The sequence below is a fragment of the Synchiropus splendidus genome, chromosome 13, assembly GCF_027744825.2.
Source record: "Synchiropus splendidus isolate RoL2022-P1 chromosome 13, RoL_Sspl_1.0, whole genome shotgun sequence".
In the NCBI taxonomy this organism is placed as follows: Eukaryota; Metazoa; Chordata; class Actinopteri; order Syngnathiformes; family Callionymidae; genus Synchiropus; species Synchiropus splendidus.
Window position 1 is genome coordinate 6,498,426 of NC_071346.1, and position 27,988 is coordinate 6,526,413.

A 27,988-nucleotide genomic window follows, 5' to 3' on the forward strand; every position below is an offset into this window, starting at 1 on the left:
AAGTAAATATTACTGTGAATACAGTAATACCGAATGAATAATTCTGATCGTGAAGCTATAATTCTGTGGTGATTGTATAGGTAAACAAAATTAATAAAATCGTGTCATTTACAATATTAAAAATATATATATTTAAATTATTTGGAATTATTTCAGAATTCTGCTGGACAATAATTCTCGCACAAATATTTATAATTCATTGGGGTAATTGATTTATAAAATATCACGCTTGAATTAAATGAAAGCAATGGTTTTGTACATTTAAGTGCATTTTTCACAAACGCTGTGGTAATTTAAATATTTAAAGTAGACGTCTGTCGCGTCGCATGAAACGTCATCAACCTGCTGACATTAAAGTCGCCCTTTATTCTCAACTCCAGCTTTAAAGTTTGACTTAGATCTGAATGCAGTGCTTTTAGATCTGCCGGTTCTCCTCTTTAATCTCACTATCGAGCGGCTTGTCTGCCTTTATTCGCTCGTTTGTGAAGTTGTCGTTGCAGCCAGCAGGGAGAGTCAGTGAGAAGGGCGGGCTACAGCGGAGAGTCCGGCTCTGTCTGTGGAGAGGGAGGAGGCATCCTCAGTACCAGTCGCCGAGCTCGCTCAGTCCAGGCTGGATAGAAGCAGGAGGAGGCTGCATGCTGCCGCCTCCGTCACCGCTGCTGCTGCTGCTGCCCCTGACTGCTTCGTAGAGGGACGCTCTCACCGCGGACACCGTCTCGGATTGTTCTCCTTCTTGCTTTTCTCATCGCCCCGGAGCGGACCGTAACTCGAACATGGAGCGGCTGCACGCGGCTCTGCTGGCGCTGCTGCTGGTGGCAGGACTGCAGGTAAAAAAAAAAACAGAGTTGCTCCGGACGCTCTCCCAGCGCGACCCATTCGCATTTCACCCCCGAACTTCACCGAAGCCTAGTGTGATTTTAAACCCGCGCTTGAAGCCAGTTCAGTTCGGGTGGCGGTTCTGCTGTAGCGGACCTGCTTCACAACCGCGCGTTTACTAGCTGTAGCTCACGCTGCCTCAACGGCTCTCATCTTTGTAGCCCAAATTCACGCTCCATAGTGACATTTTTAACGTCCAAAAGTTGCTTTTCGGTCATATCCCTCTGTGTTTTTCGGTTACACTTCGTTACTATGCTTGTATATTGCCGCAGACAAAACCCCTCATGTCAATACTGTGGGATATTAAACACACATTTTCAGACTTACAATGCGTCACAAAGGAATTTCCAAATGTGTGTAGTTTAGTGCAGAGAAGAGCTGTTTAAACACAAGCGCATAATTTGAATTGCCCAGTTGAGTCTGCTCGACTTCCATCCACTAGAGAGAGTATCATTGTTTCATGTTATAGGATGAGCTACTTTACTGAACTTCTCATATTGTCATCATCATCTTCCAGTTTATTTGCCTTGTACACACATTTAGTGCATTTTTTTAATCCAATCTGAAGCTTGTTGAGTGTAAAGCAGGTCGGTTACTGAGATGATACTTGGCGTACTTATGAAAAACCGGTTTAAATGTATTTAAATTTCATCAGAAAATAGAGGTTTGTGGGGGAATTCAACATGTCACAGCAGCTATTAACAACAAAGACATATACCAAAGGTTAAAGATAAACAACTAACATCAAAGGCATTCAGAAAACATCAGCATAAAAAACGTCATAAGCTTCCTCGTCTTCCTGCTTTTATTTAGTTGGCACTTTATTAAACTAACCCAGACGACAGTTGTGCCAGAGCTGCTGTGTGATACAAACTGTACGCGAAGCGTGGTGTCTGTAACAATTTGGGACTGCAGCTGAGCTCCTCCCCCCCTCTCTGTACCAGCATTTAAATTCCTGTGATTGAGAATGGCAAGTGGCACGGATACCCACAATGCTCTTTTTCAGCAGGACAACTCGGGTTTTACATTCTTCCGAGGGTCTGCACGCTAAGAAAGGAGGAGGGGGTAGAAAGGGGGTCAGGCCTCTCTGGACTGAGACGTGAATAAATGCTGATGTTGTGCGATCGCCCCTGTTTGGAAATCTGAGAGTTTCCCACTAGTAGTCGCATATTTCTGTCATTTTTCGTCTGCCTTTCAATCACTGCAAATCCCCTCCTGTTTTTGTTCATTCCGTCTCCCAGATTTTTCCTTTCAAACTACCATAAAAAAGGGATTTATGTCTGTTATAGCCCTTCATTTTATTGCCACATTCACATGTTTATCTTCCCGCAACAGTGGATTGTTAGCTTTTTATTCCCTTTTTTCCCCTTCTACTTCAAAGTGGAGTGTTTGTCCAGAGCGGTGTGTTGATCACAGCGAGGGCTGCCTTGAACCCCCTGCGCCGGGGCCCCTTCGGGGGGACAAATGGGGCTTGTTCTTGCCTAGCCATGCTTTTTGGCTAATGCTTAACCCTTTTGGCCTCATTATCCTAATTGCGGTGGCTGCTATAAAAACAACAGATGCTTTTGTACGACTGCATTGACTTTTAAGAACGTGACCAAGAGGCTTTCAGGGGCCAAAATGTGCACTATTTTAGAGATTGATTTATGACTCATTGTGGCTCCCCGGTTCCTCTCGCAGATCGCAGTCGAGTGCGCAGGACTTTGTAAGCCAGGCTTCTCTGAAGACGTATACAAGGTTGCAGTGCCAAGCAGCGCAGAGGAAGGACAGTCGCTCTTTGATGGTAAGTTCTGTTTCATGCTTGCTGTGTCTGTCTGCGGTGGCCTACACACAGCTTTCTGTCTGAGTGTGTTACATTTCACACCATTAGCATCAACATTTTTTTCGAGTCACGGATTTGTGTTTTCAGAAGCACCGTAGTTATAACATCATCTATAGGTGAAAACTCAGGGGCCAATACTTTAATGTTTGAAAATGAAAGAAAATAAAATTTCAGAGCTTTTTAGCGACTACGACAGAGCGTGCTGCACATCTTCAACAGTCCTCCTTAAAGGTCTTCCTTAAGAGGCGGAGTCCTGCTTAACTGATGGTGAGGGAGCGCTGACGTTACGAGTCACTCTTCACTGCATGTTGACTAAAATGGCTTAAAAAACTCCCCCTAGTGGTATTTTTTTCTAACTTACAGCAGATTCCGTCTGTGGGAATTGATTTTTTTTTAGTTTTCGTAACCTCTGCTTGCTTGAAAATACCTCGGTGGTATTGGCAGGTCATGACATCAACACACATTGGAGGTGGCCTAGTTTTTGTCACACATTAATGTAAAACTTGTTTCCAATTAGACGTAAAGCTTGTCTACTTCAAACAACACAGCGGCCTGGGTTGGCCCCCAGGCCTTGGGTTTGACACATGCGACCTCTACCACAGGACATTCACTACACTGTGTGGGATTCAATAGCGTTTTGGAGCTAAACTTGCTACACATGGATTCACAGTGGGGTTCAGCGCTGGTCTGTTTGCAAGGCATCTGAATATTTCACACCTCCGAGGTCTGGTGAAACATTCAAGGTCATTATTGTCTGGAACACATTTTGTTTTCCCCACAACCAGCTGCATCTCTTGCTGGAATGAAGTTTGCTGACTAAGCTACATCAATCGACATTGAAACATCATCCAAGCTTTGATCTTGAGTATGAAAGCATGGCTTCTTTTTCATTTGTCGTTACTTTTAACCGTTTCCAGCGTGTCAACGTTTCCAAGTGATGTGTTACAGCGTTACTCCCACTCGCTGTTTTAACAGGATTCTATTCTGTTCTTGCCTGCTGCGGCGAAATGAAGGGCTTGGACTGAAGCTAAATCGTTGGAGGCTAATATTGACGAAATATGAAAGCAGCCGGAGATGACGGCGCGATAATAAAATTGAAATATATCGCTGGAGTGCCATCGAGGGCCAAAATACTGTTCTCACTTGTGTAGAATTTCACAGTGTGTGTCCAGAAGTTGCACACGGCTGCTGGTGTGAGTCAGAGTTGGGGAGGAGGAAAGTGAAGAGAGGGATGGGTTTGGCTTTCACTGAGCTTTACCTTGAGCACTAGCTTGCGTTTGATCCTGCAGGTGATGGATTTCCCTCTGTTGGCTTGTGGATGAGCCATGACCGGGGGTAATCAGGTTCTCTTTTGTTTGTTCCCCCCCCCCCCCCCCCCCCCTCCTACTCTTTTCTCTGTCTCCCCCTCCCCCAGCAAGTTGTTGCTCGGTGCGAGATTTCCTTCACAGAGTGGGGCACTCCTGTGTCATTGTAATGCAACGGGGTTCAGCAGCGTGGGATGATGTTAATGAAACCGCATTCTCTAATGAAAAGCTCCCGCCGTGTGTTTTGAAAGACAAAGCCCCCACAGTGTGGAGAGTATGCACAAGTTTTTCATCTTTTGACATGCTGTTTGGAGGATATTGTTGTGGCGCAGGAGCACAGTTACTTTGGCTTTCCTAGCCGCGTGAAGCAGGTTGATGCTTTATCCGTCCACGCATTTCAATAATTTTGTCAATTAGGAGCTCAAAAGCTTTCAGTGGTGGAAGAAAACCCTGCGCCTGTGGCACGGGGAGGAATACTTCAAGTGTTTTGGGGGCCATTAAAATGACAAAGCTGCAGCTACTAGGTGATTTCCACTTTTGAAAGTCTATATTTACTTCCATTCCTTTCATTTTACCCTCCGCTGAGAAGTGTCAGTGCAGGATTTTGCGATTTGAAATTGAATCTGCTAATGTGAGGATGCAGTGTAACGTGTCAGTAACTTGACTCCCCTGGACATATCGTTTCACCGTTGACCCCAGATGGGCTCCATGCCCGGCTCGGATCCCCGTTAAATATCTCGTCTCACCTAACTGCCGTCGATCAAGGCAAATACACATCGTGAAAACGACTAACACTGTATGCGTTTCATTGAAGACTTCCTGTGGATTTGATAAGGGCCGTCAGCCACCGGCTAACAAAGCTTTTCCATGGCCAGATTTAATCACGTTCCTCGGGGTGACTTTAACCACTAGCTGACCAGGGGATGCTCCATTGATTTTCGATTCAAGTGTAAAAAAAAAAAACACCTCCGTTCAAAGTTCCTGGGTGAAACAGTTAGCAAAAATGGAAGGGCAATTATTCTTTTATGAGGATGCGTCTGCATTGATCCAGAGGAAGGAGGTTTAGCCCATTGTTTGCCAATGCTGTGTTCTGCTTTAATAAACTCTGAACTAAATCATTATCAGAGCCTTACACTGGCGCTTTGACTGATAATAACTATGTTTATAGTGGTTTTCCATAGCAGGCATGTCAGTAAAAGGTCTGTGGCTCGCGTTGTTTTCTTGGAGTTTTCATAAAAAATTCATCCAGTCAAGAGCGAGATATTTAGGTTTGTCCACACAAGCTGCTCCTCATTTACCACCTACGCACGTTTATTTTGATAGTTTGAATATCATGAAATTTTGTATGCTCTATGTAAGTCTTGCCCACCTTTAGTCGCATCTATTTAGACTCAAATTTGGTATGTTTTTTTTTTTGGCAACACGCTAGTGATGATGCTAATACCGGCTGCACAGAATTTGCGATATCACATGCTCATGTCGATGGAAATATATAAAGCAAAAAGCATTTTTTTTGCGACTAACAATATCAAGTGCCTATCAAGAGCCTGCCCTGTGTTAGATGCAACATGATGTTCTGTGCGGGCTGTTTTTTTTAAATTAAATTCGCTGTATTTTGAGGTAGCTTTTTCCGCCTCTTCTCTCCATGTCTTGTGGAATTTCACTGTCGTACTTTTTTGCAAATGTTCCAGCCGAGGTCTTTAACTCAGGGTTGCAATTTAGTCAGCAGAGGGTTCCCTTGCTAAAAAGTGGGTTAATGAAAAGCCCAAAAGCCTAATTGAGCTTAATGCACTCTCTTATGCTGCTCTTCTGCCGTCCCAACCCCCAACAATTTATTTTGCTTTCATGTCTCCTTCTCTCACCCCCTTAGCCCAGTTCCATTCTTCTCTTCACGACAATTTTGCAAGCTCCAGTGATGAAAGCGAGGCATGTTTATAGTTGGTGGTGGAAGTGCTTTTACAGAGAGGCTGTCAAGACTCGGTCGGCCGCAGACCAACACTTGACCAGTTCAATTATGCGATCGGAGCAGTTATTGCGAGCGCCGAGATCATTAACTGGCTAAATATATATCTGAAGCCGTCATTAGGTTTTACGGCTATTCTTTGCCTTTCACATTCAAGGAGAAGTCGCTTAAAGTGGCCATTAATTCTGCTGTTTGACAAGAGAACGTTGTATTTCCAAGATTCCTCTGACTCTGTTTTTATGTTGTTCTGGTTCTCTGCGCCCTGTTAGCGTTTTGATGGCCCAACGTACAGCTGGGGCCACTCAGATGTGTTTAAGGGGCCCCACTGTTTGGTGAGGCGTGACCCCGCTCGACCCTCTCCTGTAAACTGGGCCAAGTGCTCCGGCAACATACTTAAACCTTTTGCCTCCACACAGACTGGCGTCGATGTCAGTGGGGGGCTGGTCGGCCTGAGACATGTCGATCCTCGCTGTCGGCTCATTAGTCTGTTTTTCCTCTTCACTCATACAGTGTTGACGAATAATTGTTTGTGACCTTATTTATTCACACATTGATTTTGAGGTCGAAGGGTTCACTCTGCGTTGCAGCGAGCGCTGACGGGAAAAGCTCACGGCTGGGTCAACACACGCTGACTGTAAATACTAATGCTCCCAAGTGATTCGCTACACAACATCATGTGGAGCTCTAGGCCTGCGACACACGTAGACACTGTGGATGTAGTTGTGTTATTGATTCTCCTGCTGATTAAAACACACAATGTACTGCAACAGTTGCAGCATTAAAACAATGAAATTCTGTTTTCTAAAACTGTCTTCTGGAAACCTCTTCGGGCTTCTGCCCAGGATAGGCGGATAGTACATCCTTAACAATCTGCCTTAAAAGGCGTAACCCTCCTTGTCTGATGATGGAGTCACACTTGAGTACATGTTGACAAAAACATCTGAAACTGACCCCAGCTCAGAGAGGCTTAAGGGCTGTGGAGAACCCTGCTCTTCTGGTGAAATACCCAGGTGTTCCCAAGTGGCTTGGGGTCTGCCCTGTTTTCTATGATCCCTCTAACGCTATGCTCAGAATACCAAGCCAGGGAGGCATAGCTAGTGTTGACTCTTGACTCAGATGTTTTGGGCACCGGTCTGGGCAATACTTTTGTTGGGAGAGTAGCTAATGTTCCTTCTGGCTGGTGTCTCCGCTTGCTCCCCGGTCAAACATAAGCTCGCGAGATAACGCCTCTTGAAATGTCTCGCCTTTATACCTACAGTGGTATTTTGTCATGTCTGCAGAAGTCGAAACAGAAGCCTCAAGATCGCGATCACTTAAAGAGCACGACTTGTGAAGTGCTAATAAGCATACAGGCTGCTGGAGATATATTCAGCGGCAGCAATCGCTATTGTAGTTTCCACTTCGGCTTATCTCCATTGTATTTAATGTTGTCTATTGTTAACGGCCATTGACGTTGCTAATGGGTTGTGACGCCCTCCGTTTGTCAGTCGTGACTGTCACTGAAAGTACGTCTGAAATGACTTGTGGCGTCGCTCAACAGCTATAGCACTTTAAATGACATTTCTCGCTCTTCAGGTATATCTCAAGGACTTTTCCGGACTACAACTGGAAGGCTGTAGAATTTCAATTATATTCACCGGCGTGGTTTTTTAAAATATTCATCACAGGTCGATAACTTTCAGAAGTAGGCTAGTATTTGCCCACGGTGTCAGTGCACTTCAGGTGTATTAGAACTGTATTGATGTATAGGTAAATGATGAATAATTCATGAGTCAAACACGACTTTCCTTCTGTTCAAACTCGGATGACATCCACAAGAGAAGGAACGCTGCTACAGATGTACAAAGGCAGGCCCGGTGAAGCTCTTCCTACTTAATAGTAAAGCTGCTGCCGCGGCAAATTTCGCTTATTCTGTCAATGCGGGACATCAAGAGCAACCCCATGACCATCCATCTCCCTTTGGTGGACCTCAATCCTTGGCTCCCCCAGACTTTTTTTAAAGCATAGGCAGCACTTTCACTTGTCCATAAAAGCAGCCCGTCCATGTTCTGTTCCTCAAAATGGATCAATGAAGCCCGGGTCTTTGTTTGCACTGTTCAATATGTCGTAATGAAGGCTGCGCTCCAGTTCCCAACATCAGTGGCGGTTTAGGGGCGAATATCTCTTCTTTATTCTCATCAGCCTGCATGAATTTATTTTCATCTTCCGTCACTGTCTCTCTCTTTTTTTTTTTTTTTCTCCTGGAAGCAGCATGGCCTAGATAACCACCACATATTGTGATGGCAGATTGAATCTTGGCAGCGTCTGGTTTCGGAAAGTAACCTTTGATTCTGTTTGCCGACAATAACACGGAGGGAGAAGTGTTAGTCAAATGCGATTGGTCGACCCGCCACTGTGATTTGTCAGTCGATCAGAGGCTGCTTGCTCATAGAGGCAGAATGGTGAAAATAAAACGATAATTATGCTGCATTAAAAGGCTGTGCACTCATCTGTAGTTAATATCCGGGTGTGTTTTCTGAGCATGACAGGAAAGGACATACTTTATTTATGAGTGACCTTTTTATGTGGCAAGTTTCCTCCAAACTTCAGGGAGTTAGGAGCAGTTTCTTTCATTTATCAATGATTTATGTCGGAGTGAGAAGCGCGGAAGCAATTGGAAAAATAGCAAATAAAACATGTTGAATTTTCAGGGTTTAAGCCTGACGTGGCTCCAATTAAAACACTGCTGCTCATCTCTCAACTCAAAGTCAGTTTTGTTTTATTCTCTTATACCGTGTTTGCCAGTCGGAGCAGCAAGAGGTTTACTCCTTGAGTCGACAGTTAATTGTTAAGATCGACTACCACATCATCCACAGCTGGTTTCGTAGCGTGGGTGGAACTGATTCAAGTACTTGGTAAGTGTTTTTGGAAGTGGCGAAATACGGTCAAGCCGAGATAAGGTGGCATTTATGTGTTGCCCCAAGTGTTACTGTGAAGGATAATGAATCTGTCACTCCCACAATTACACCCAATTTTTTTTTTATCCTTCAATCTCATGCGGAGTGTGAAGGCGCCCGACTATGAAGCCAACTTAAAATACTTTCTGAAGCTTATCGTCGCCCCGCCAGCTTCTTCATATCACTCTTATCAGCGAAGGGTCCTGGCCTTTGTTATTGGCACCTCCAGTCCTGCCTCTGACATTGGACAGTTGCTCTCTCTGCTGAGTGTGGGGGGTTTGTCCTTGGAATATAATTAGCTTGTTTAATTCAGAGGCCTCTCAGGGCGGGTGGAAACAGTGACATCTGTAAGCAAAGGTCAGCGAAGGCTACTTGACCTCCAACACCTTCATCAACACACGGCCTGGTTTTAGAATTGTAAATGAGCGGCCAGAGCAGCGCGGTATAATCGGCTTTGCTCGGAAGCGGATGGTCATTGACTGGCACAAGGTTGCCTGTAAATGTACAGTAACCGAATTAAATGCCTATTGTGATGCGCTACTGAGAGGTTACACAGGTTTCTACAGGAATTCAAAGGGAAGGTGGCCTTCCATTGAAGCTCTCCTTCACACAGCCGTCTGAAGGTTAGTGGTTTTATAGGCTATTTTCCTCGAGGTCGCACCTGAGTCCCACCAGCCGTGACACTGTATTGCTAAACCCAGATGACTCTGATTGCCGCTGAAAAAGATTTATTATTTAGCTAAAACAATCCTCTTTGTGTGGACGCTGGAGCATTTGCGGCAGGTTTGAGATGAAGAATAACCGCAGAGAGCAGGAGATGACCCTGCTAAGTAATCAGGCCGTGTATAAATAGCTGTTTTGACCCGGCTCTCTGAATATATGCCTCCATAGAACTAGGCTAGTGTTGGTCTTCACAAGTGTAACAGTAGAACCATTGTAGGAGACAAAAAGCCAGACTTGCACCTTTAACAATGCGTCAGCACTGTGGAGGGAAGTGTTGACTTCGCTGTAGATCTGCTTTTCTTTTGTGAGGCTGCAAAAACATCCTTAAATCATCCTGTGTTCTCAGCGAAAGATCTGCTGTTGAATGGATGGCAGTTTTATATCTGACACCCAGGCTTTCTGTGGCTGCCAAATGGAGCTTAAACACAAACAATGGCACTATACATTAAGCGTACCTGTCTGTGTTTGTCGCTAAAATTAGTGGTATTCCAAGCACAAGTTGCCTTTCTTCTGCATCATTGTTTCCTCTAGTTAGTGTTCTCGTGGAGAGGCTGTCATGTTTCGGGTCGTCAAATCCAGGTTTTGTGGGTCAACCCACCCATCAATATTAGAGGTATGAAAAAATAATGATACAGCAACAGCAGAGATTTCATCTCTGAACATTGATTTTCTTTCCCCCTTGGTAGAAATGAATTCATATTTTTGCCCGAGTTGGATGTGATATCTGCAACACACTTTGTTCCTCATGTTTTTAGTGACGGTGTGAGCTGCTCAGCAAGTTCGGGTGGCTTCAGTAAGATTTTAAGGGGGAAAAAATGGAAATAGCTTTGACCTAATTTGTCCTTTCAGTTGTGATATTTCCGTTAACAGCGCAACAGATTATGGTATTGGGACCTTAGTTATCGTTCAAACTCCAGCTGGCCACTTAAACGCACGTGGTGGTCCGAAGTGACCCCTGGATGTGGACCCTAGATTTATAGTCAACTTTTGCGTCAATGGACAATAACGTCGTAAAGAAATAAAAACTCTCCCTCCTTGTTGTTGTCGCTGCAACACAACCGCCTATTTTTGTCTTTTACTGCTGTCGGTGTAGCCAGTTTATGAGACGGAATTGCCAGGTTTTGTCTCTAGTACTATGAAATTAAAAAGTAATACAAGCTATAAGTGCCACCTTAAGGATGCAAAGTAGCGGCGCTAGTGAGTTACCATTGTTTACTGGCATGTAGCTCGCTATAGTTCAACATCGTGTTGTGTCTTCCAGGTCAAACACTGAGGACATTATTAAAACGAATGTATCATGGAGGCAGTTAAAAGGAAGTGCAGTTAAAACTCCAGTGTTGAAGTGACATCCACCGCTTATCTCGGAAACACGCTGAGTTCAAAGCAAATGCTTGCTTTCTTATAATGTCTGTGAGGAGAGGTTTGAAGCAGGAACTTATTAATTGACCCATATACAGTAACCTGAAGCAGCCGCCACCTCCAGCGAGCCACGCCAAATATTGTGTTGCGGTTTCAATTACAACGCACCAGCGCTTCTTTGGACACCAGCCTCTGATGACTCTTCAGGTCGTATCTCGTGACATTCTCCCTGCATATTCCTTTTATCCGCCACTCCCTTCCATCTCCCCCCTTCACCCTGCCGCGTGTTTTAAGATGAAGGAGCTCCCTGGGCTCCAGTCTGCGCAGTGATTGATGTGACTTAATTGAGTAATGCAAGGACGCTGGTGAAGCAGTTAGTCCTTTATCCTAGAGTTGGTTTCTAGGTGTGACCTTGGTTGCTTTGTGGTTCCTGTCAGTGACGTGTTGTCGCTTTGATGTGTATCTTTTGTGGTCGCCTCTTGATGAATGACTATCAAAGGTATGATGTGAGTCTTACTCTCTTATTATTTTCTAAATGTGTCTCTTATTTGAGTCGAAATGTACTACTATTGGTGAAGGAAAAAATGATACACAAAATATTGTGGTACAAATTCTAAATATTGAACATTATTTTTAATTTTTGCTTTAGGATTCAGGGAGGAAAATTGGGGGGAAATAAAGTATATAGAAAAATTGATGAGGAATGAGTGCAAAAATACAAATCTCGGTCTATACAACACGACTGTTGAGCATTTGTAATTTGGGATGAACAGGAGCTTTGCAATGCTGCCCAAAGTCACGGCCTTCTGTGGTATTGAGATGACGCTATCATACCTATTTTGGAAATGTTGAGTCACTGAGGTGTGGAAATAATTCCACTGTATAATCTGGAATATTGTGGATTGGGCTTAGCTTTTCTGGCAGCTGTTGTTCAGAGAACATCAGGAGCATCATAGGTTGTTCTCATTTTAAGGCCAACATCTGCTTGTAAGTATATGTTTCAGTCCCACATCTTGAGAAAATCAAATCCCACCATTCACCTCATCTTCTGCCTGTGGCCCTTTGTTCCTTTGTGCTTGCCAGAGGGATGGAAATGTAGGTAAATGTGCCATCAAACCTACAAGCGTGACTGGAAACGAGCATGTAAATGAACCGTGTGGGACATTCTCCATCCAACATCCTGTTTTCCAGCGACTTGGACGCTATTAATTAAAAGGAAACTGGCCAACAGAGCTGCTTCTGATGAGGTGAAGCAGTTTAGGATCCAATGTAATCAAAGATTCTGAGTGGAAAGTACCTCAAGTGTCTGAGCCAAGCTGGAGAATGTTGTCGCATGGGAACTCCTACTTTTGTTCACAGACACAAAAGAGCGCACAACCGTTTTAGAACTCCAAACCGCTTGTACGTGCGCACACAATACTCGCCTCTGACATTGAAGTCCCTGCCGACACTTTCCACTTATGCCCTTCTTTTACTTCAACACCTTTTCACTCCTCCAACCACCGGCGCCTTTGCACCACACGACTTCCACTGAGTGTGCTCCAGGCGTTTCCTTGTAATAAACAATTATTCATGCCAGACATGTTTTGTTGCATGTAGTTGGTGAGCGGTAAAAGGTGATGGATGGGGAGAGGTCAAGAGCACGTAGCAGGGAACTAGTATTGCGGCGAAGCAAAGTAACACCGCAAAATTTATACAAAGTGATGAAGCGTTTCACGGCCATAAAGTCGCACAGGAAATCCCTGCAGCCTGGAGGGTCTAATCTCCCGGCGTTTTTACACGGAGAAAGTAGTCTCAACAAAAACTTTCTGTGTAGTGCTTTTATTAGAGGGCTGCATCGCATTACCCGCGACACGTGTTGGTATTTCCTCTGTACCTTTTATGACGTGCTTGTTCAGCTAAAAATAGCAAGGTTTTCCACAATGAGTGCTGTTTAATATCGAACTTTTGTCGGCCGAAGCAGGTCACAGCCCTTTACAGCCTTTCAAACATCCACTTCCACTGCAGCGCACTCAATCTTGTAGGCTGGTGTAAGTGTTCGGAACACGCTGACCTTTGCACGAGATGAGCTTCCTTAAAGAGTTTGGTCTAACAATCCTCTACCATTAATTCAAGGGATCGCTAACCATATGAGGGCTATGAGCCAAGGTTATTGACCTTTTACGCCTGTCACTAGTGATCGCGAGAGCCAGTGCCAGAAGGAAAATAATGTGGACTTATTTCAGAGCCGCAGCCTCGAATCAAACGAAAGGGGCGACTCGATTGTCCATATTCCGCTTTCATTCAAGGCATTACTTTTTTTGCGCTGTCTGGCCCATTGTCTTCTGCCAGAGCACATACCACAGGGGTTGAGTCATGATGCTCCCCTGACCGTGTCTGTGAGGGATCAGGGTGCCATGCCTGAAGGATTAGCACTGAGCATTACCGGCACACATCACGGCCGCTATTAGCGAGGTTTTGTGGATCCAAGTTCACTAATCAAAACATGTTTTATGAGGTCAAATTTAACTCGGTATGCTGACTTTGTTTGCCAAGTCTTGTAGCTTTGGGACAGCATTAAAAAAAGCTTTGGAACCGGAGAGCAGACTGCACTGTCGAGTGGCAAATATCAGGAGTTCAGATGGGTCAGATAATAAACTCCCAACGGCTGCATATTGGGGATTGCGAAGGCGCCATTGGAGCCTTTCCCCAAACATGTTTGAGATCACTCTCCGGGGAACGCTTCCACGCGCCTAAATGCCATTTTAACTTGACCAATATGCCACCCTGTCTTTATGTGAGGCTGAAAGCAGGATTAGCATTTGAAACGGTGCAGTAGGGGAGGTGCGTATTGAGCTTTCCGCAGACACAAATATCAACATGGAAGGTGGAATACATTTTAAAACCAAAGGATAAAGACTGTACTTGGACTAGTAGACACTTCAGTGTTTAATGTACATGGAGTTTGTTGACATTTTAGGTCTGAGAAACGGGTTCTGCCTGTGAACAAGGAGTGTCGCCCCACCAGCCTGTGTTCAGATTCAGAATGCTGCACTGTTAATTATGGCCAAAGAACATCAGCCGATTCACGGATGCTGCTTTAGTCAGCCTGCTGCAGTCGTTCTGTGCAGCTTGTTGAAAATTTCAAGTGTTTGTTTATTTCCAAAGGGACAGACAGGGGATCCAGTAAAAGGATGGATGCACGCCCGGCTGGTGCGGTGCCAGTGTGGCAGCATTTGTATTGTGTGGCGAGATGGTTTCTGCATGCGAGGTATCAAAATGCAGTCAAAAAATGAAATGCACCGCCCAGAGATTCTCATCATGCCCGAATCATTATTGTTTTAGTGTTATATTTGAGGCAAGCGCCGACACGTGCGCTCACTGAGGGCGATTTGGATAGATAAAATTAATTGAAAATGGAACGTGGCCGCTCCCACGTTAGCTGTCGCACATCTATTCTTGTTTTAGGTGCAAGGCATTGAAGCGAAATGAAAAATTGCTCTGGCTAATGTGCTTGGCTGGAATGCGTTTCTTATAAAATCCGAATCAATAGTTGCCCGCACTAATTGATAGCAAGGTTATTTAATCCAATTATAATTGACATTGAAAACGCTTTGCATTTGCAGAATGAAGAGGTCACTTTGCTACGTGATGTCAATCACCACGCTAATATGTTTGGAAAATAATTGTTTCTATTTTAGCTGCGCAATTACGGGAAATGAAATGAAGCGGAAAGGATTTGTTTTTATTGTGTAACTTCAAAATCCCCATGTATTTCAGTGGTGTATAGGATTCTTCTGTTGATGGTCCATGACGGCGACAGTTGACTGTTTAAGGGAGGGAAGTAGTCAAGAAGCTATATATATATATATATATATATATATATATATATATATATATATTCAGAGAGACAAATGGGGTTCTAGTGAGCAGGATATTTTGCTTGACTATAGACCGACATTGTATGATGGAAAAAAGGATATAGAGCAAAGAAAATGTCAACATAAGTGTTTTTAGTTAGCAGGAGAAAAACTATATTTTCTACAATATAAAAACACCATGTCGATCTTTGATACTCATTTTTCATTGTCAGGAAGTAGACGCCTTCATGTGACGTCACAGTTTGCTTAAGAGTGTCTTGTTCTTCTTTATTTATGCCATGATACTGGCTGAGAAACAAAGTCAAATTTAGTGCAGAATTTGTGTTTAATGATTCGGAGCTTTATCACACTGATTTCACTTCAAGTGTAATTTACACCCCACTGTGATGTGAGGTAAAGCCACACAAGCAGACGTTGAAGTGGCTGCAGGGCGCTTCCCAGACACTTCCTCTCCTCTAATCCCGTTCTAGGCCTTTCATGGTGTGAAGCCAAATGCTGACCCTAACACCAAACCTTGAAAGAGCAAAACCCCCCCCAGGACGAAGGGTGAAGACACACCGTCGGTTATCTTGGCACCATTGTAACAAATCACACCTATGGTTGTTAAAGCAATCTGGCCAAACACTTCCTGTCTGCTCGGCTTGTGGTGTGAAAGAGAGAACGGGTCAGACTCAAAAGTTTGTAGCCGGAGTAGATGCATGCACGACATTCACTTATTTCCTCGGCGTTTGTGTGTGTGTGGCTTTGGTAGAGTTTGCGCACATCCTCATGAATCACCATTTAAATGGATAAATAGCGGAAAAACAACTTTGGTGAACCCTGCAGAATGTTTGCTCTCTGTCCTGCAAAGAATGTGTGGTCTAGGAGACGTGAGGTCAAAAGAGACAAACAAGGCTTTGTGTTCCACGCTTTCTAGCCTTTGCAGACCCGCTGTTGTAGGCAACACTGGCACACATTGTACCTCCTAACATCTGCCTAAAGATTGATTAGGTCATGGAAAAGTCACTTTTTATTCACCAGTTTTCTGGCTGTATTGTGAATGTTTGCTCCTGGCGGTGTCAAGGTATTCCATGATTCAAAGATGATAAAATCCTCTTTTGTGTGCCACATTCTGCGTGTCAACATGCACCGTAGTTCTCCTCTCTGACCTCATGCTTGCACATCAGCGTTGAATCCAGGAAACAGAATGAGAGAGTTGCACCATGAAAGGGGAGACGAAGCCTTGCGTCATGATGATGGTGATTCATTGCACATTATACGCGGTGTAACTTAACATGCGATTCATTTTGGCTCTTTTCATGTTTGACAAACCATCAGCCGGCACCCTAGGAACAAAGATGGAACCAATGTTTAAAGAAGTGCATTCATCAAAGAGACCCTGCGAACAGCTGGAATGAAATTTCTATGAAAACTTGGCCACAGCCAATAAAGTGTCAGGCCTCCTCCAAGCTTTTCGTCTGATCCCAGCCTTTATTTATTGGCCTTTGTATGGGGCGCCTGGAGAATGCCATTGTACCCTATTGATTTGTGTGCGTTTGAAATAATACTGTCCTATCTCAGCACCTGAAAAGCCTTTTTTTTCTGACTCAATTCCTCTTTTTCTCTGGTCTGAGCGCAGTCTCATATCGAGTAGCTATTTTAAAAGCCCATTAATCTGCAATTTTTGTGGAAAATATTTTCGATTTTTGCTTCATATTTTTTTGTTCAACTACTAGTTAAATTACTTAAACAAGTTACAAGGACACATCTTGGAATCAAAATTCAGTATTTCATGTTGAATAAATTTGTTGCAAAAACAAAAACAATAATGTGTTAAAGTGGCGCTATGAATAGAGTTGTGGTTTGAAAATATTGTGACAGTTTTGATTGACATAGCTTTCTTTATCCTTGAAACACGATTTGCGACAACCTTAAATGAGAAAAGGATTCTTCTTTTCAGCCTGAACCAAATTCAATTCCTGGCACTGTTTGGTATAAATTAGCCGAATTAATGCTGACATAGCTGTTTTTCAAACGTGTCGCTTGCCCACTTGCTACCATTTACGCTGTAAACACTAAGCCGTAATGGAACGAAGGGCGTACGAGGAGTAATTTATGTGCGGAGGAGATGCCTGAGATGAGCCCTCCCTTTGGGATTAATGGGAGTCTCTGTCTCTGTTCACAGGAAATATGAAAGGCCCTTTGTTGGTGAAGGGCTTGCTGCTGCCAGAAAATAACTACCCCCTGTCATATCAAAAATCCCCCCAACCTCTAAATTCATTGCCTCCTCTCCTGCTCATCCTTCACTCCCTTTTTTCTGTAAGCCTGTGTGTTTTCTGTCAAAGCCGCTCATTTATAATTCCACGTTGTGTCTGCTGTACAGGGGGCCCGGGAGACATAGCCCGCATTGTTAGTATTCACAATCACCACTCAAGTTCCGGCCATCGTGCAAGCAGGGGAATGAGTGTGAGAAGAGTGGTGACCCCTTACAGGTGTTGATTCATGTTTTCACCTCCGATGACGACTTTGGTTCCAGTTACCCTTTTTTTTTTCTTTGCTACCTGTGCGCTGTGGGCTTATCACCTCTGTTTGCTCATGTTAGAATTGGCCTCGCTGGGGTGCGGGTGGTAATGGTATATTTTTACTGCTTGTGTGTGTTTGTGCGCACCCGTCCTTAGGCGGATGCTAAATAACAAACGGCCCGTCGGCGAGGGGAAGCGACTGCCACCACACTGTGCGTCTCACCTGGTCACACTTTGGTCTCTTCTCACCTGCGGCTGAGGACTGGAACGGAAAAGGCTGTTGGCAGGTGTTAATGGCCGACACCTCAGATCCATTTTGAACGCATTATTGCGGCTCCAGTTGCTGTTTTCACTGCTGTTATTAGTTATTCTCAGTGAAGCCTTTAATTCTCATTTGGAGGATTGCGAGGATGACAATTATTGCGCTTTAGTTTAACCATTTTTGCCATTAATGAAGAGCAGTCTTTATCGTGTATCAATCTTCAGAAGCAGCTGTAGACAATCCTCCCTTTTGGCCTAAAAATAAACTTGTTTTAATCTGTCAGAGATAGTTTCGGCTGTTTGTCTCGCCCGCTGCCCGAGTTCCACGGTAAAAGCGGACAATCTATCTGGTCCATATTGACTTCCTCGGGCTGTCTCCAATGGATTTGACATGGATAAGAGGGCCGTGTTTGAGACGAAATGGCGGGGGATTTAATAAAAGCGGGAGACCTTTGAGTGAAAGAAAGAGGGAGGAAGAGTGAAATAAAGAGGAGGGTAGGAAAACACAGGGTGCTCAACTTGGCGAAAGCCAAGGGTTGTCAGGGGCAACCATGTCTCTAGCCGTACCTCACGCTCGCCCTCCCTGATGTGCAGGAAAATAGGCGGACAGAATCCGAAACGGACGCCAAGAGACTGAAACAAAATCGGCACGTTTGCTCATAAATGATTTCTAATTGAATTCTTCTGGAGTCTGCTTTAGAGTGCGAATGGAGAGCAGCTTTTAATGAGCTTCATACTTGTTTCATGCTTTAATTGTAATACTGAGAACAGCGTTGGGTCAATTACAGGGAGCGGACGTCCACACTTGTGTTGCAGGAGGGAGTTTAATGGCCGTCTTCTGGAAGGGATAAGGCTTATTAGCTCCGATGGGCCTCCTGTCTGGTGTAGCCCAATATGAATGTGATAGACAGGGTCCTGCATTCAGATACATTGCAAGTATAAACTGAAGCACGTGGACCTTGTAATTGGCCATTAAGCGCGGTGTTTGTAGATGGAAGGGCCAGATGTCCCCGATGAGCGCGAGGGCCTGACTAACATGCACTTTGAAGCAGCGTGTAGGTTTAAAGAGGAGGAGCATGGGCAGGACACTGTTGCTCATTAAATTGACCTGCGCTCGGCGAGCACTCCCATAAAACGCCCCTTAATGTTCTTACCAGGGAAGCTCCTCAATTTGCCTACAATCCCAGTACCATAAAGGGGCGAATTGAATTCCAGAAGAATTCTCCTCTGTCATAGCTCATGGCACCAGCTGTCTGCTCATGTTTAAATGTAACCCTTGGGCGCCACTCCCTCTTGGTTTGCCGTGTTCCATATGTTATGAGGATCTTAAAAGCTCAGCCCGCTCGAACCAGAGAGCGTGGCCTGATCGAATCGGCCGTACGCACGCAGGACATCAAACATCGTTTTGATTGACTGATGGGCCAAATGTGGATTCTCACGTTACGTCGGCAGCCATTCTTCTTTCCAAAGATAGGACCGTGCTCATCTTCTCCAAACACAAGTCACTCATCATTGGTAATTAATTGCACTGAATAAGCTGGCCAGCCTCCATCTGTTTCCCCTGTTTGTTTTGGAGTGCTAAAACTTAGTCCGCAGCTGCTGCGGGGGCACGTCTGGGGGACGTTGTAATGTAGATGACCTCTTAATGTGAATTCCAGCGAGGCAGAAAGGCAAATGTTTGTGTTTTCAGGTCTTCCTGGTATCCCGGGTCGCCACAGCTGTCATATTATCCCTCTCCTGGCCTGGCCATTTCAACCCAGAAGTCAATGCTGTGTGTGGCTCCATTCTCTAGCCAGTCAGATGTGCGTTTTCACGACGACACTCATTCTGCTGACACCTGGCTCCAGAGGGAATCGACAGCCTATATTAGGAAATGCCTATCAAGCTAAAACATTCACATTGGATCATTTCCCCTCAGTTAAGTGCAGTTCTCCTTACACAACAACCTCACTGCCCTACGGTCGTGTTTATATGAGTCATGTCCACACAGTGAATTTGATTAACCATTGCCCCATCGCTGACCTACACGCACATTGTCACGAGCTGTGTCCTTTTTGTCCTTACTGGGTTGTCTTTATCAGAAACTCACGGGGACCGGAGACCATACGCCCCTTTTAGTATACGCTAAGGAAGTGGATAGACGCATTTCATAATCTTACCAGTACGTCTCTCTTAAAGCGCTTCTCCCTTCATTATTTTATTTCTCACTGCTCACCAAATAATGTCACATTTATTATATCTGAAGCCTGAGCTTATCCGAGGCTGGAACCTCACGGAGCCATTAGCCGTCGTACATGATTGTAATTGTTAAGCCGTTTAATGGCTAAGCTTTCGTAAACGATCTTTTTAAGAATCCTATCGTGGCGGCGCATAAATAAATAAGACACTTAATGCATGCTGGGTTAAAGGTGAACTTTTCCTTCCCCTGTACAGAGTGGAAAAATCTCTGTGCGTCATCTGTATGCGGGGCAGACCGGCGGAAACCTTATTTACAGTATTTGGGGTTTAGGACCTGTCACAATGGGGAAAGTTCCCCCTCTTTGCCAGTAAGCAGCGACTTCATTCACCCCTGCTCCTGATGGATGGGCCTTTTAATGTGACAACTGAAAGAAACCCCACAGTTTCCAGTGTGGAACTAGGCTCCAATAAAACAGCTTCTGATGGATCCTCGCTGCCACCTCCTCCTCCCCGCTCTCTTTGTTTCACGGGGTTCCTGCTTCTCTCTTTTCGACGGGCTGAAAAGTGATCTGCGATAGACCGCTTCGGGTTACAGTGCAACGCTGGAAGGCTCTTTTCAAGCGGTCAACTTTTTTGGAACAGTGGTATGTTGTAGAGGTGCGGGCAAAGATGAAGCAACACGCCGGCGAGGGAGGTGCTGCTCGTCGAGTTGCCGAAAGCATTCATCTCCTGCCTATTGTGAACTCAAAGGGGTTTGTGATGGGGATGATCTTTGACCTCGCTACGCCCACATTATGTAAATTTAAAGTGGGATAGATGCATCGCTATTTTCCCGTCAAAACATCTTGTGTGAGGATTCTAACCGTCCGCAAAGTATGCTCTGTTTTTTAACACTGGATGGGAAGTCTTGCCGAAGAAAACAAACATTTATGCTGTGTTGAGTTCTCTGTGATATTGGATGTGTTCAGTGCTCAGACAAAGATTATCCTGAGGCATTTGAACACCATGTGGGGGTGTAATAGGAAGATGAACCTGTTGTCAAGTATCAGAGCTTCTCCCATATGTTGTTATGGCAGTGGTTGGGTAGGTAACCCCCCCTCCTTCCCTCCCTTCCTCCCTCCCCAGTGCAGTTATTGTCCTGATGCACAAAAGCTGGGGGGGATGTGTAACACTAGATGGAGCAACACAGTGAGGTTCATGGACAACGCCCTTTCCCAGACAGCATGTGGATGTATCAACTGACCGATTGTGGTCCGACACATTCACTCAATATCACTTTGTCTTCTTCACTCAAAGATTACAACTCCTCATTTCATGGCATTGTAACAAACATTACTTAGTTGATTTAAAAAGGGTGCTACATGTTGAACTATGTTGTGGCCTAGCATCACTGTGACTATTACAAAAGACCTTTCATGATGGAACTCGCTCATGAAACTCTAGTTAGTCCTTCGGTTTTGCTTTTCACGTGGTATTTTGGGTAGTTAGCGCCAGGATGGTCGGCAGAGCAGATGGCTTACCTGCCTTTGCTCACTGAGGTGACTTCGTGGCACATTGACTTGTCATTCTGAAATATTCTGGAATAACTTTTGAGTTACGAGCAATTACTTGGGGTAACTAGCTTCCGTTCACAGTGAATGACTCTCATACCGCTGGGGCAACACCAACTGTATCTATGCCCATAATAGTGTTTTTATAATCCTACATAAAAATCAAACCATTTGACACCTTGACATTACAAATCCGTGTTTTCGCTTCTCTGCAGCATATAAGCCCAAAAGGATATTTTTAGAATTGACAAACCGGTGCTTCTGGCTGTTTGGACATGGATGACTAGCACAAGTCAAATGGTGTAAATCCTCCGCCCGAGATGTTTTGCTGCTTGAATAAAATACATTTGACCAGTTCTGTTGCGAGCCAATAAATGAATCCTTAATGCCTTCACAGCTCCCAGGCTGGAAACACTGTTTTATTGTGAAGAACCCATCGGTCTGCCCGTCTCATGTTGTGTCCAATGATGAACCCTCTCCTAGGTTAATAAACGCAAGGCAAGGAATGCTCTTTTACTGACCATATGAGCGTGTTGTCAAAGGCCTACATTCAGTGGAGCTTCAGTGGGAAGATTTATTTTCTCTTTTGCTCCCTGTCAGCGTTTTCCTCAGTCAAGATATATTTCATGATCTGTGTTAATCAGTTCAACATTCGCAAGAACATGGGAACACTGTTTTGTTTTCGAGAACCCAGAACGACTGAGATGATTTCTTCCACATGCTCCAGAAGAGCTTGGAAACATTCTGTGCAGCTGGTCCCTTCAGCCTGTGATCTCATTGCATGCTTCTTGTGCCATGTTTTGCTGCGCCTGTTAGCCCCGCCAAAGCTCTACCTCTCCCGACTAATGATTTGCCCCGAGATGACAAAGCCAAACGCTGATGAATAACCTTCAGAAGTGGTCGGGCTTTCCTCGGGATAGGTTGGGCCAGCGGGTTTTGTTAAAGCGCCGCACGTTCTCTCATGCCGACGTCATCTCCATATTATTTATGGATGCAGCGCTCGCGTGTTTTGGAGAAACATATTTTCAGAGCTCGCATGTGGCGCTAGCATGAGAGCAGCGTTGGCAGGGATTCGGCAACACGCTGCGATTTACCGCCCTTCGAACAAATCATTAACAGTTTTAACACAGCTGAAATTAAAGTTAGTTTTACTGCACCTATTGACGCCATTGCGGCAGTATGGACACGTGTTATTGAATTCATATAGAACAAGTTATTAGGCTGTTCATCATGTGGTATGGGATCCATCTGATGTGGTCCTGGAGGAAATAGAGTAGCAGTGGAGGTGATATTGGCTAATAACCAGCGGTGTCATTCTCTGACCACTAAAGATGAGATAGAACACATCATTATTGCCATAATTATCTTTATTATGACCACCAGCGGATCCCTATATGCGAGCGAGCCAGCGCGCTCACACACCTGGTGCAGATTTGTTCAAAGCAACAGATAATGAGCTTACTTTTAGCGCAGGCTTTTATCAGCCAATGAAAGTAATGAGATTAGGTGAGGATAAAAAAAAAGAAAAACCCATTCCTCTGCCCACTCTGGTGAAGCGGTGGAATGTGGCTAAGTGAGGAGAACAGGCCGAGATGAGAAGTAATAAAATAGCCGCGCACGCTGGTCAGGCCACATTATTTGCTTTGTGCCGCTTCGCCACGAAGCTCGGCATTGTAATCACGCCAGAGACTTGATCGACATCCATTTGGACATTGATCCGAATGACGCAAAGATGAAATCTCACTTATGTTTTTCAGACGAACAATTGAGAAATCTTAAAAGGCTGTCATTACCAATAAAGTACAGTTTTTTCTTCCCCCTCCAGCCCACCCCAATTTGAGCGTAGCTGACCCTAGCTAGCTGTTATGGGAAGAGAAAACAATATTAGACGGATTCTATGCAACATTAGCACAAGTATTAACCACAGCCCTGCTTCAGAAAACTGTGCCGGATAATGAATGTAAATGTATAATTGATTCATGAAGCAAAGTAATTAATGTGTCCTTCATTGTCTGGTTTATTAGCTTCTTCCTTGTTGAATACTTAATGCTCACTTCTTTTCTTTTATAATACGGCATAGTGCGTTTCACCTCCAGCTTTATCGTCATGTTTTTTCCGTGAAAAGACAGTCGTTTTTTTAGTCAATAGGAAGTATTTTGAACTGACGTCGGAAAGTGGTCGTCGTCTCTCTTTAACAGGTTTCTCAGTTCAGGTTTGGAGACGCTGATGACTGCTTTTTAACTGCACTTAGACGTGGCTTGAAGACATCAATAGTTGTCAGCAGTTACTCTGCGTATTGACAGATCATTTTCAAAGCAAAGCAGATAAGTTAAAGCAGCAGAATCCAACGTTGTTGACACGAAAGCACGAGTCTTCCAACACGCTACACAAGAGGCCGTCCTCTGTGATTTCACCTGCTTGTTCACACCACCTTGGTCGATGTCAGTAACACCCAGACTGACGTTCGCTGGCGACAGACTGTTCCCAACGCTCCTGAAAATGAAAAGAAAAAAAAGGCCAAGATCTGGAAACATTTCCGCGGGCGACTTTTCCAAGTGCAGACAGATTTGTACATGGCCATGCTTGTGGTTTGGTGTTAGAGCTGCAGACAAACCGAGGACAGATGTGCTTTCCCTCCCACCTCCTTCCCCCATGGTCTCCTACGACTTTCCTCTCGTCTTCTTCCAGCTCCCCTAATCTGGCAGTCATTGTGTCTGTTGTAAAGCACAGCTGCAGAGATCCTCCTGTGAACTCACTCGGTTCAACCGATTAGATGGAGGAGTTTTTCTCCCCCCCGTGTCCAGTCTGTAAGTCGTGCTTCCGCTACATGCTGTAGCTTTTCTGATACAGAGGTTATTGGAAACAGTATTTCACCCGACTGCAGTGTGGAGCTGCAACATGTCTATCCTGATCGAGTTTATGTAAATCAAAGTAAAATAATTTTCATCAGGACACGTGCGACTGGGCGAAACAGTCATTAATTTGTACGCCAATATATTTCCGCTGAATTGCGATAACCGACATATGACCTTCACTTTCATTCCAAAAAGATCAAAACTTGCTCTGCTCACTGGTGCTTGCGTGGAGTGTTTTGAGGTCGATTTTGTGGCTACAGGAGTCACTGAAACGTAGTTTTATGGCCTCGGCGTGCAGAAGTTTGTGGTGCTGCTGGATAACATTTGTCGTGTTCCCACCTATTTATACAACAGGCTCGTAGCAAGTTTTACTACCGCTTCATAGTGGATGTTTGATTTGTTTGAGTGCAATGTAACGTGCTAGCATGCTGCATAGCAATAACTGCTTTATTCAAAACAGGGAAATAAACAGTGGCCATTAAACGATAATCTATCGATAGAACGGTATCGCAGCGACTTCATTTCGCTTTCGATCTCAATACCAAGATTGTAATTACAAAGTTGAAAGTGGCTCCTACTATATTCTATTTTTATTCTTGCTTTTAAATAATACAGTTACGTGTAAAAAAAAATGGCTCCCAGATCAATAAGAATAAATGTCTTCCTTTAAATGGAGGCATGTTGGAGTTAAATAAGCGGCAATATCTCCAACGATACCATCAGTGTATTTCTATTGACAACTCAAGTCGCTTTGCTTCTCTCACTGCTGCGTTATTGCCTCAGGCGCTTATGTCTGTAGTCGACAGCATTAAAACAGATCAACGCTTTTACATCTAGCTTTGTCGGCGCACTGGGCGTGTTTTTTTTTTCATTACTTTCCTATGCAGCGCGTTCATTTTTCACTGCCGAACATAAATGGATGGCGTGGACTTACATTTTTATAGTATTATAAGCTGCACGATATTGCCTCTCCTTCAAAATCTCATACTCTCATCCCCGCGTCTGTGCACTCACATATACAGGCCGTTTATCCTCCTCTATTGCGGCGGAAGACACAGGTGATGTCAACTATATAATGTACAGTTCTTCCCTCTTGAAGGCTGTCTGTCAAGCCTCATCTACGCAAGTTTCATAAGTGTGACGAAAAAACTTCTTTGCCTTTATATTGAAATTAATAAATTGCCACTGACGTCGGTAAAGGTGAGAACTCATCGCAACATTTCAATTTGGCTCATCGGCTTGAATTAAATTGCCTCTGCGCTGGAATAAAGGAAGAGGTATGTGTAAGAATGTGAAAGTGAGCAGCTCTAATAGAAAGATGTGTCTCTTACAAATTGATGTGCAAGGGGGCTGAACGTCTGCATTCAAGACAAGAAACAGGAAAGGGGGATCAATAGCAATTGCACAAAAGATGTCTGCATCACAAAACACTGCAACTTTCTTTCCAACTCGGGTAAACAAGTCAAGTTCTCAAAGTCGACAATTGTGCGGTGAGAAAAAAAAAAAAGAAGCCTTCTAGTGGATTTGTCGGCCCCAAACTTTACGGTAACTTCAGTCGAGCTCTCGGCTGTAGATATCTTTTAAATTGCTCGGACTGACTTCCTCTCGCTCGCCGAATCGCCTCCTGTCCTCAATTCATTCCATTTGATCTCTTCTGAGCTCTATGCTATGGTTGGGGGAGGGTCGGGCAGGTCGCGGAGATTAGTCCTGCAGTGCGTCCTAGCCGAAGCCTCTAAGGATGCAAAGATAAAACCTTGGTTGACACTAAGGACGTCGGCGTATTCTTTTACCCCCCTCACCCACGCTTTCCACGTCGCATAACAAGCTGTCACAGGTCTGAAAATTGGTGTATGTTTGGGATTGAAGTGTCTCTGAGAGGGATGTTGGCTTTGTTGTTAATCTTTGTTCTCTTTTCTCCCCCTCAAACGATGTCTAATGGTGTCTCCGCCACGATTTCACACGTTTTGAAAAGTGCGACTCTGAACACTTAGTGTAGTCGCGACAATGGCCTTTGCTCCTCATTGTGTTTCAATCAATGTATCAGAGGTAATAACGTCAAAGTCGATCACATTTCCTGTCAAGTGGAATAAGACACAATCCTCTGACAAAGATCTTACGGCGTAGTTTTGAGATAATGCGATTTTTACGCAGGTGTAGTGTTGTTTCGTGAATATAGTTTTGTATCGATGATGTTAGTGATGACAATGCTAATCACACAATTTGCCTTGTAAGACCGGCTGCTTAACCCTTAAGGCGAACCACAGAGAATACATTTGCAGCCTTCAAAGTTACAATAAGGCTTCAAACAAATTCACAACATGCATAAATGAGGTTTCCCATCTCACTTTATTGCCAAGTGTCGTGCCACTCCCTGCCTCGTCTCCACTCTCCTGTCAGCAGCAGCTTTAGCTTAGCGGTGTCGCGAGTTCACACCAAGCTACAAATATCTTGGTGCACTCAGCCACTGTGTCCCGTTGGTGGTCACTGTACTACACAACATTGCAGAGCAAGGCTATGAGCAGTCGCCACATGTAGATGACCTTTTCTGACCAACCGTTCTTCTAATACCTGCAACGTTTTTGATTGCCTTTATAGTCGCACACAGTTTTCTTCTTCTCTAGCCAGGATTCATGGAGACACCCGAGTGTGGACTTATCGATTGTTGCATCCCACTAGCCAGAATATTCGGCCCGACCCCTGACGAATCGGCAGCTGCAGGGATACCTTTCTTTTGGTTCCCCCTGACTCTCTCCAGAACAGTCTGCTTCCTGGAAGCTGTTGTTCACTGTTCTTATCAAGGGCTTTTTAGGGGGGAAAGAAAAATCCTTCCATCTATTCCGGGATGTGGGCACAGGGCAAGCGAGTAAAATGAGGATAATGCTGGATAACTAGCTGTAATGGCCTGCCCACCATCGTGACTCACTCTTTTGTTGAGCCTAAAAAGAGGCCTTAAAAATGCCTTTTTCTGAAGGCTTCTTTTTTCTTGAAACAATCCCCCTAGGAATATTTAAAATGTTTACAGTGTGAATATGCATTTCAATGTGTCATGGAGGTTGGGGTGAAGAGCAGGGGAGGATAAACAAACATTTTATGTGTTTGTTTGTGCAAATGAGTCAGTAAATCATTTCTTTCTTGGAGAGGCGCAGCCTCTATCTTTACGTCTGTCTCCTCCAACGGCTGTCAGCCTTTGTCTGCTGCTTTGTTTTCCAGCCAAAGAGGATTCACATGCCTTCTCCTTGCTCCTCACCGTGCGTCTCCAAAATAAAAGGCAGAGAAGCAGGAATTCCATTAGCTTTGTTCTCGAACATCCAGCGTGAACTTGTGACTGTGCTGCACATGACATAACAGCCCCCGAACCGACGCCGGATCACTGAGCAATTTTAGCTTTTAGTTCACACCGAAGGTGTTAGCGTCACATCTTTGTTGTGTTCTTTTGGTCCGTGTTGTTTCTTTGGATATTCTGCAGGCTGTCTGTGATGAAGGAATCTGGCGCTCTCCAAAATATGGCTCAAATTGCTCCACTGTTCAAGAGAAGAAGGGAAGTGTGGGAGTGAGTGTGCGGATGTTAAAATTAAAGGAAAAACGGAGGCAGAAGGACATGTTTGTGTGTGCGGTTAGGTTGGTAATTGGATGCAGTGGAGCATTTCGGTCTTTACCTGAGCTCATCATTTGCATGAGTTTGATTGACAATACGGCTATGCAAATTGGACAGAAATAAAATACAGGATCATGCGGTGTCAAAAAATAAAGTGTGCAGCGTCCCTCTCCGAATCGACGTGACATTGTGTTCGTGGCCAGTC

General features: G+C 44.5%; 1 protein-coding gene across 1 annotated transcript in view; it reads left to right on the top strand.

Moving 5' to 3' along the window:
- Positions 1 to 538: 538 nt before the first annotated feature.
- The window catches only part of cdh2 (cadherin 2, type 1, N-cadherin (neuronal)), a 60,928-nt gene continuing 33,478 nt past the window's right edge, over positions 539 to 27,988 (top strand). The window contains exons 1-2 of the mRNA XM_053884450.1: positions 539 to 827; positions 2,557 to 2,659. Coding sequence (XP_053740425.1) covers positions 774 to 827; positions 2,557 to 2,659 — 157 coding nt within the window. The 5' untranslated portion in view covers positions 539 to 773. The remainder of the gene's footprint in view (positions 828 to 2,556; positions 2,660 to 27,988) is intronic.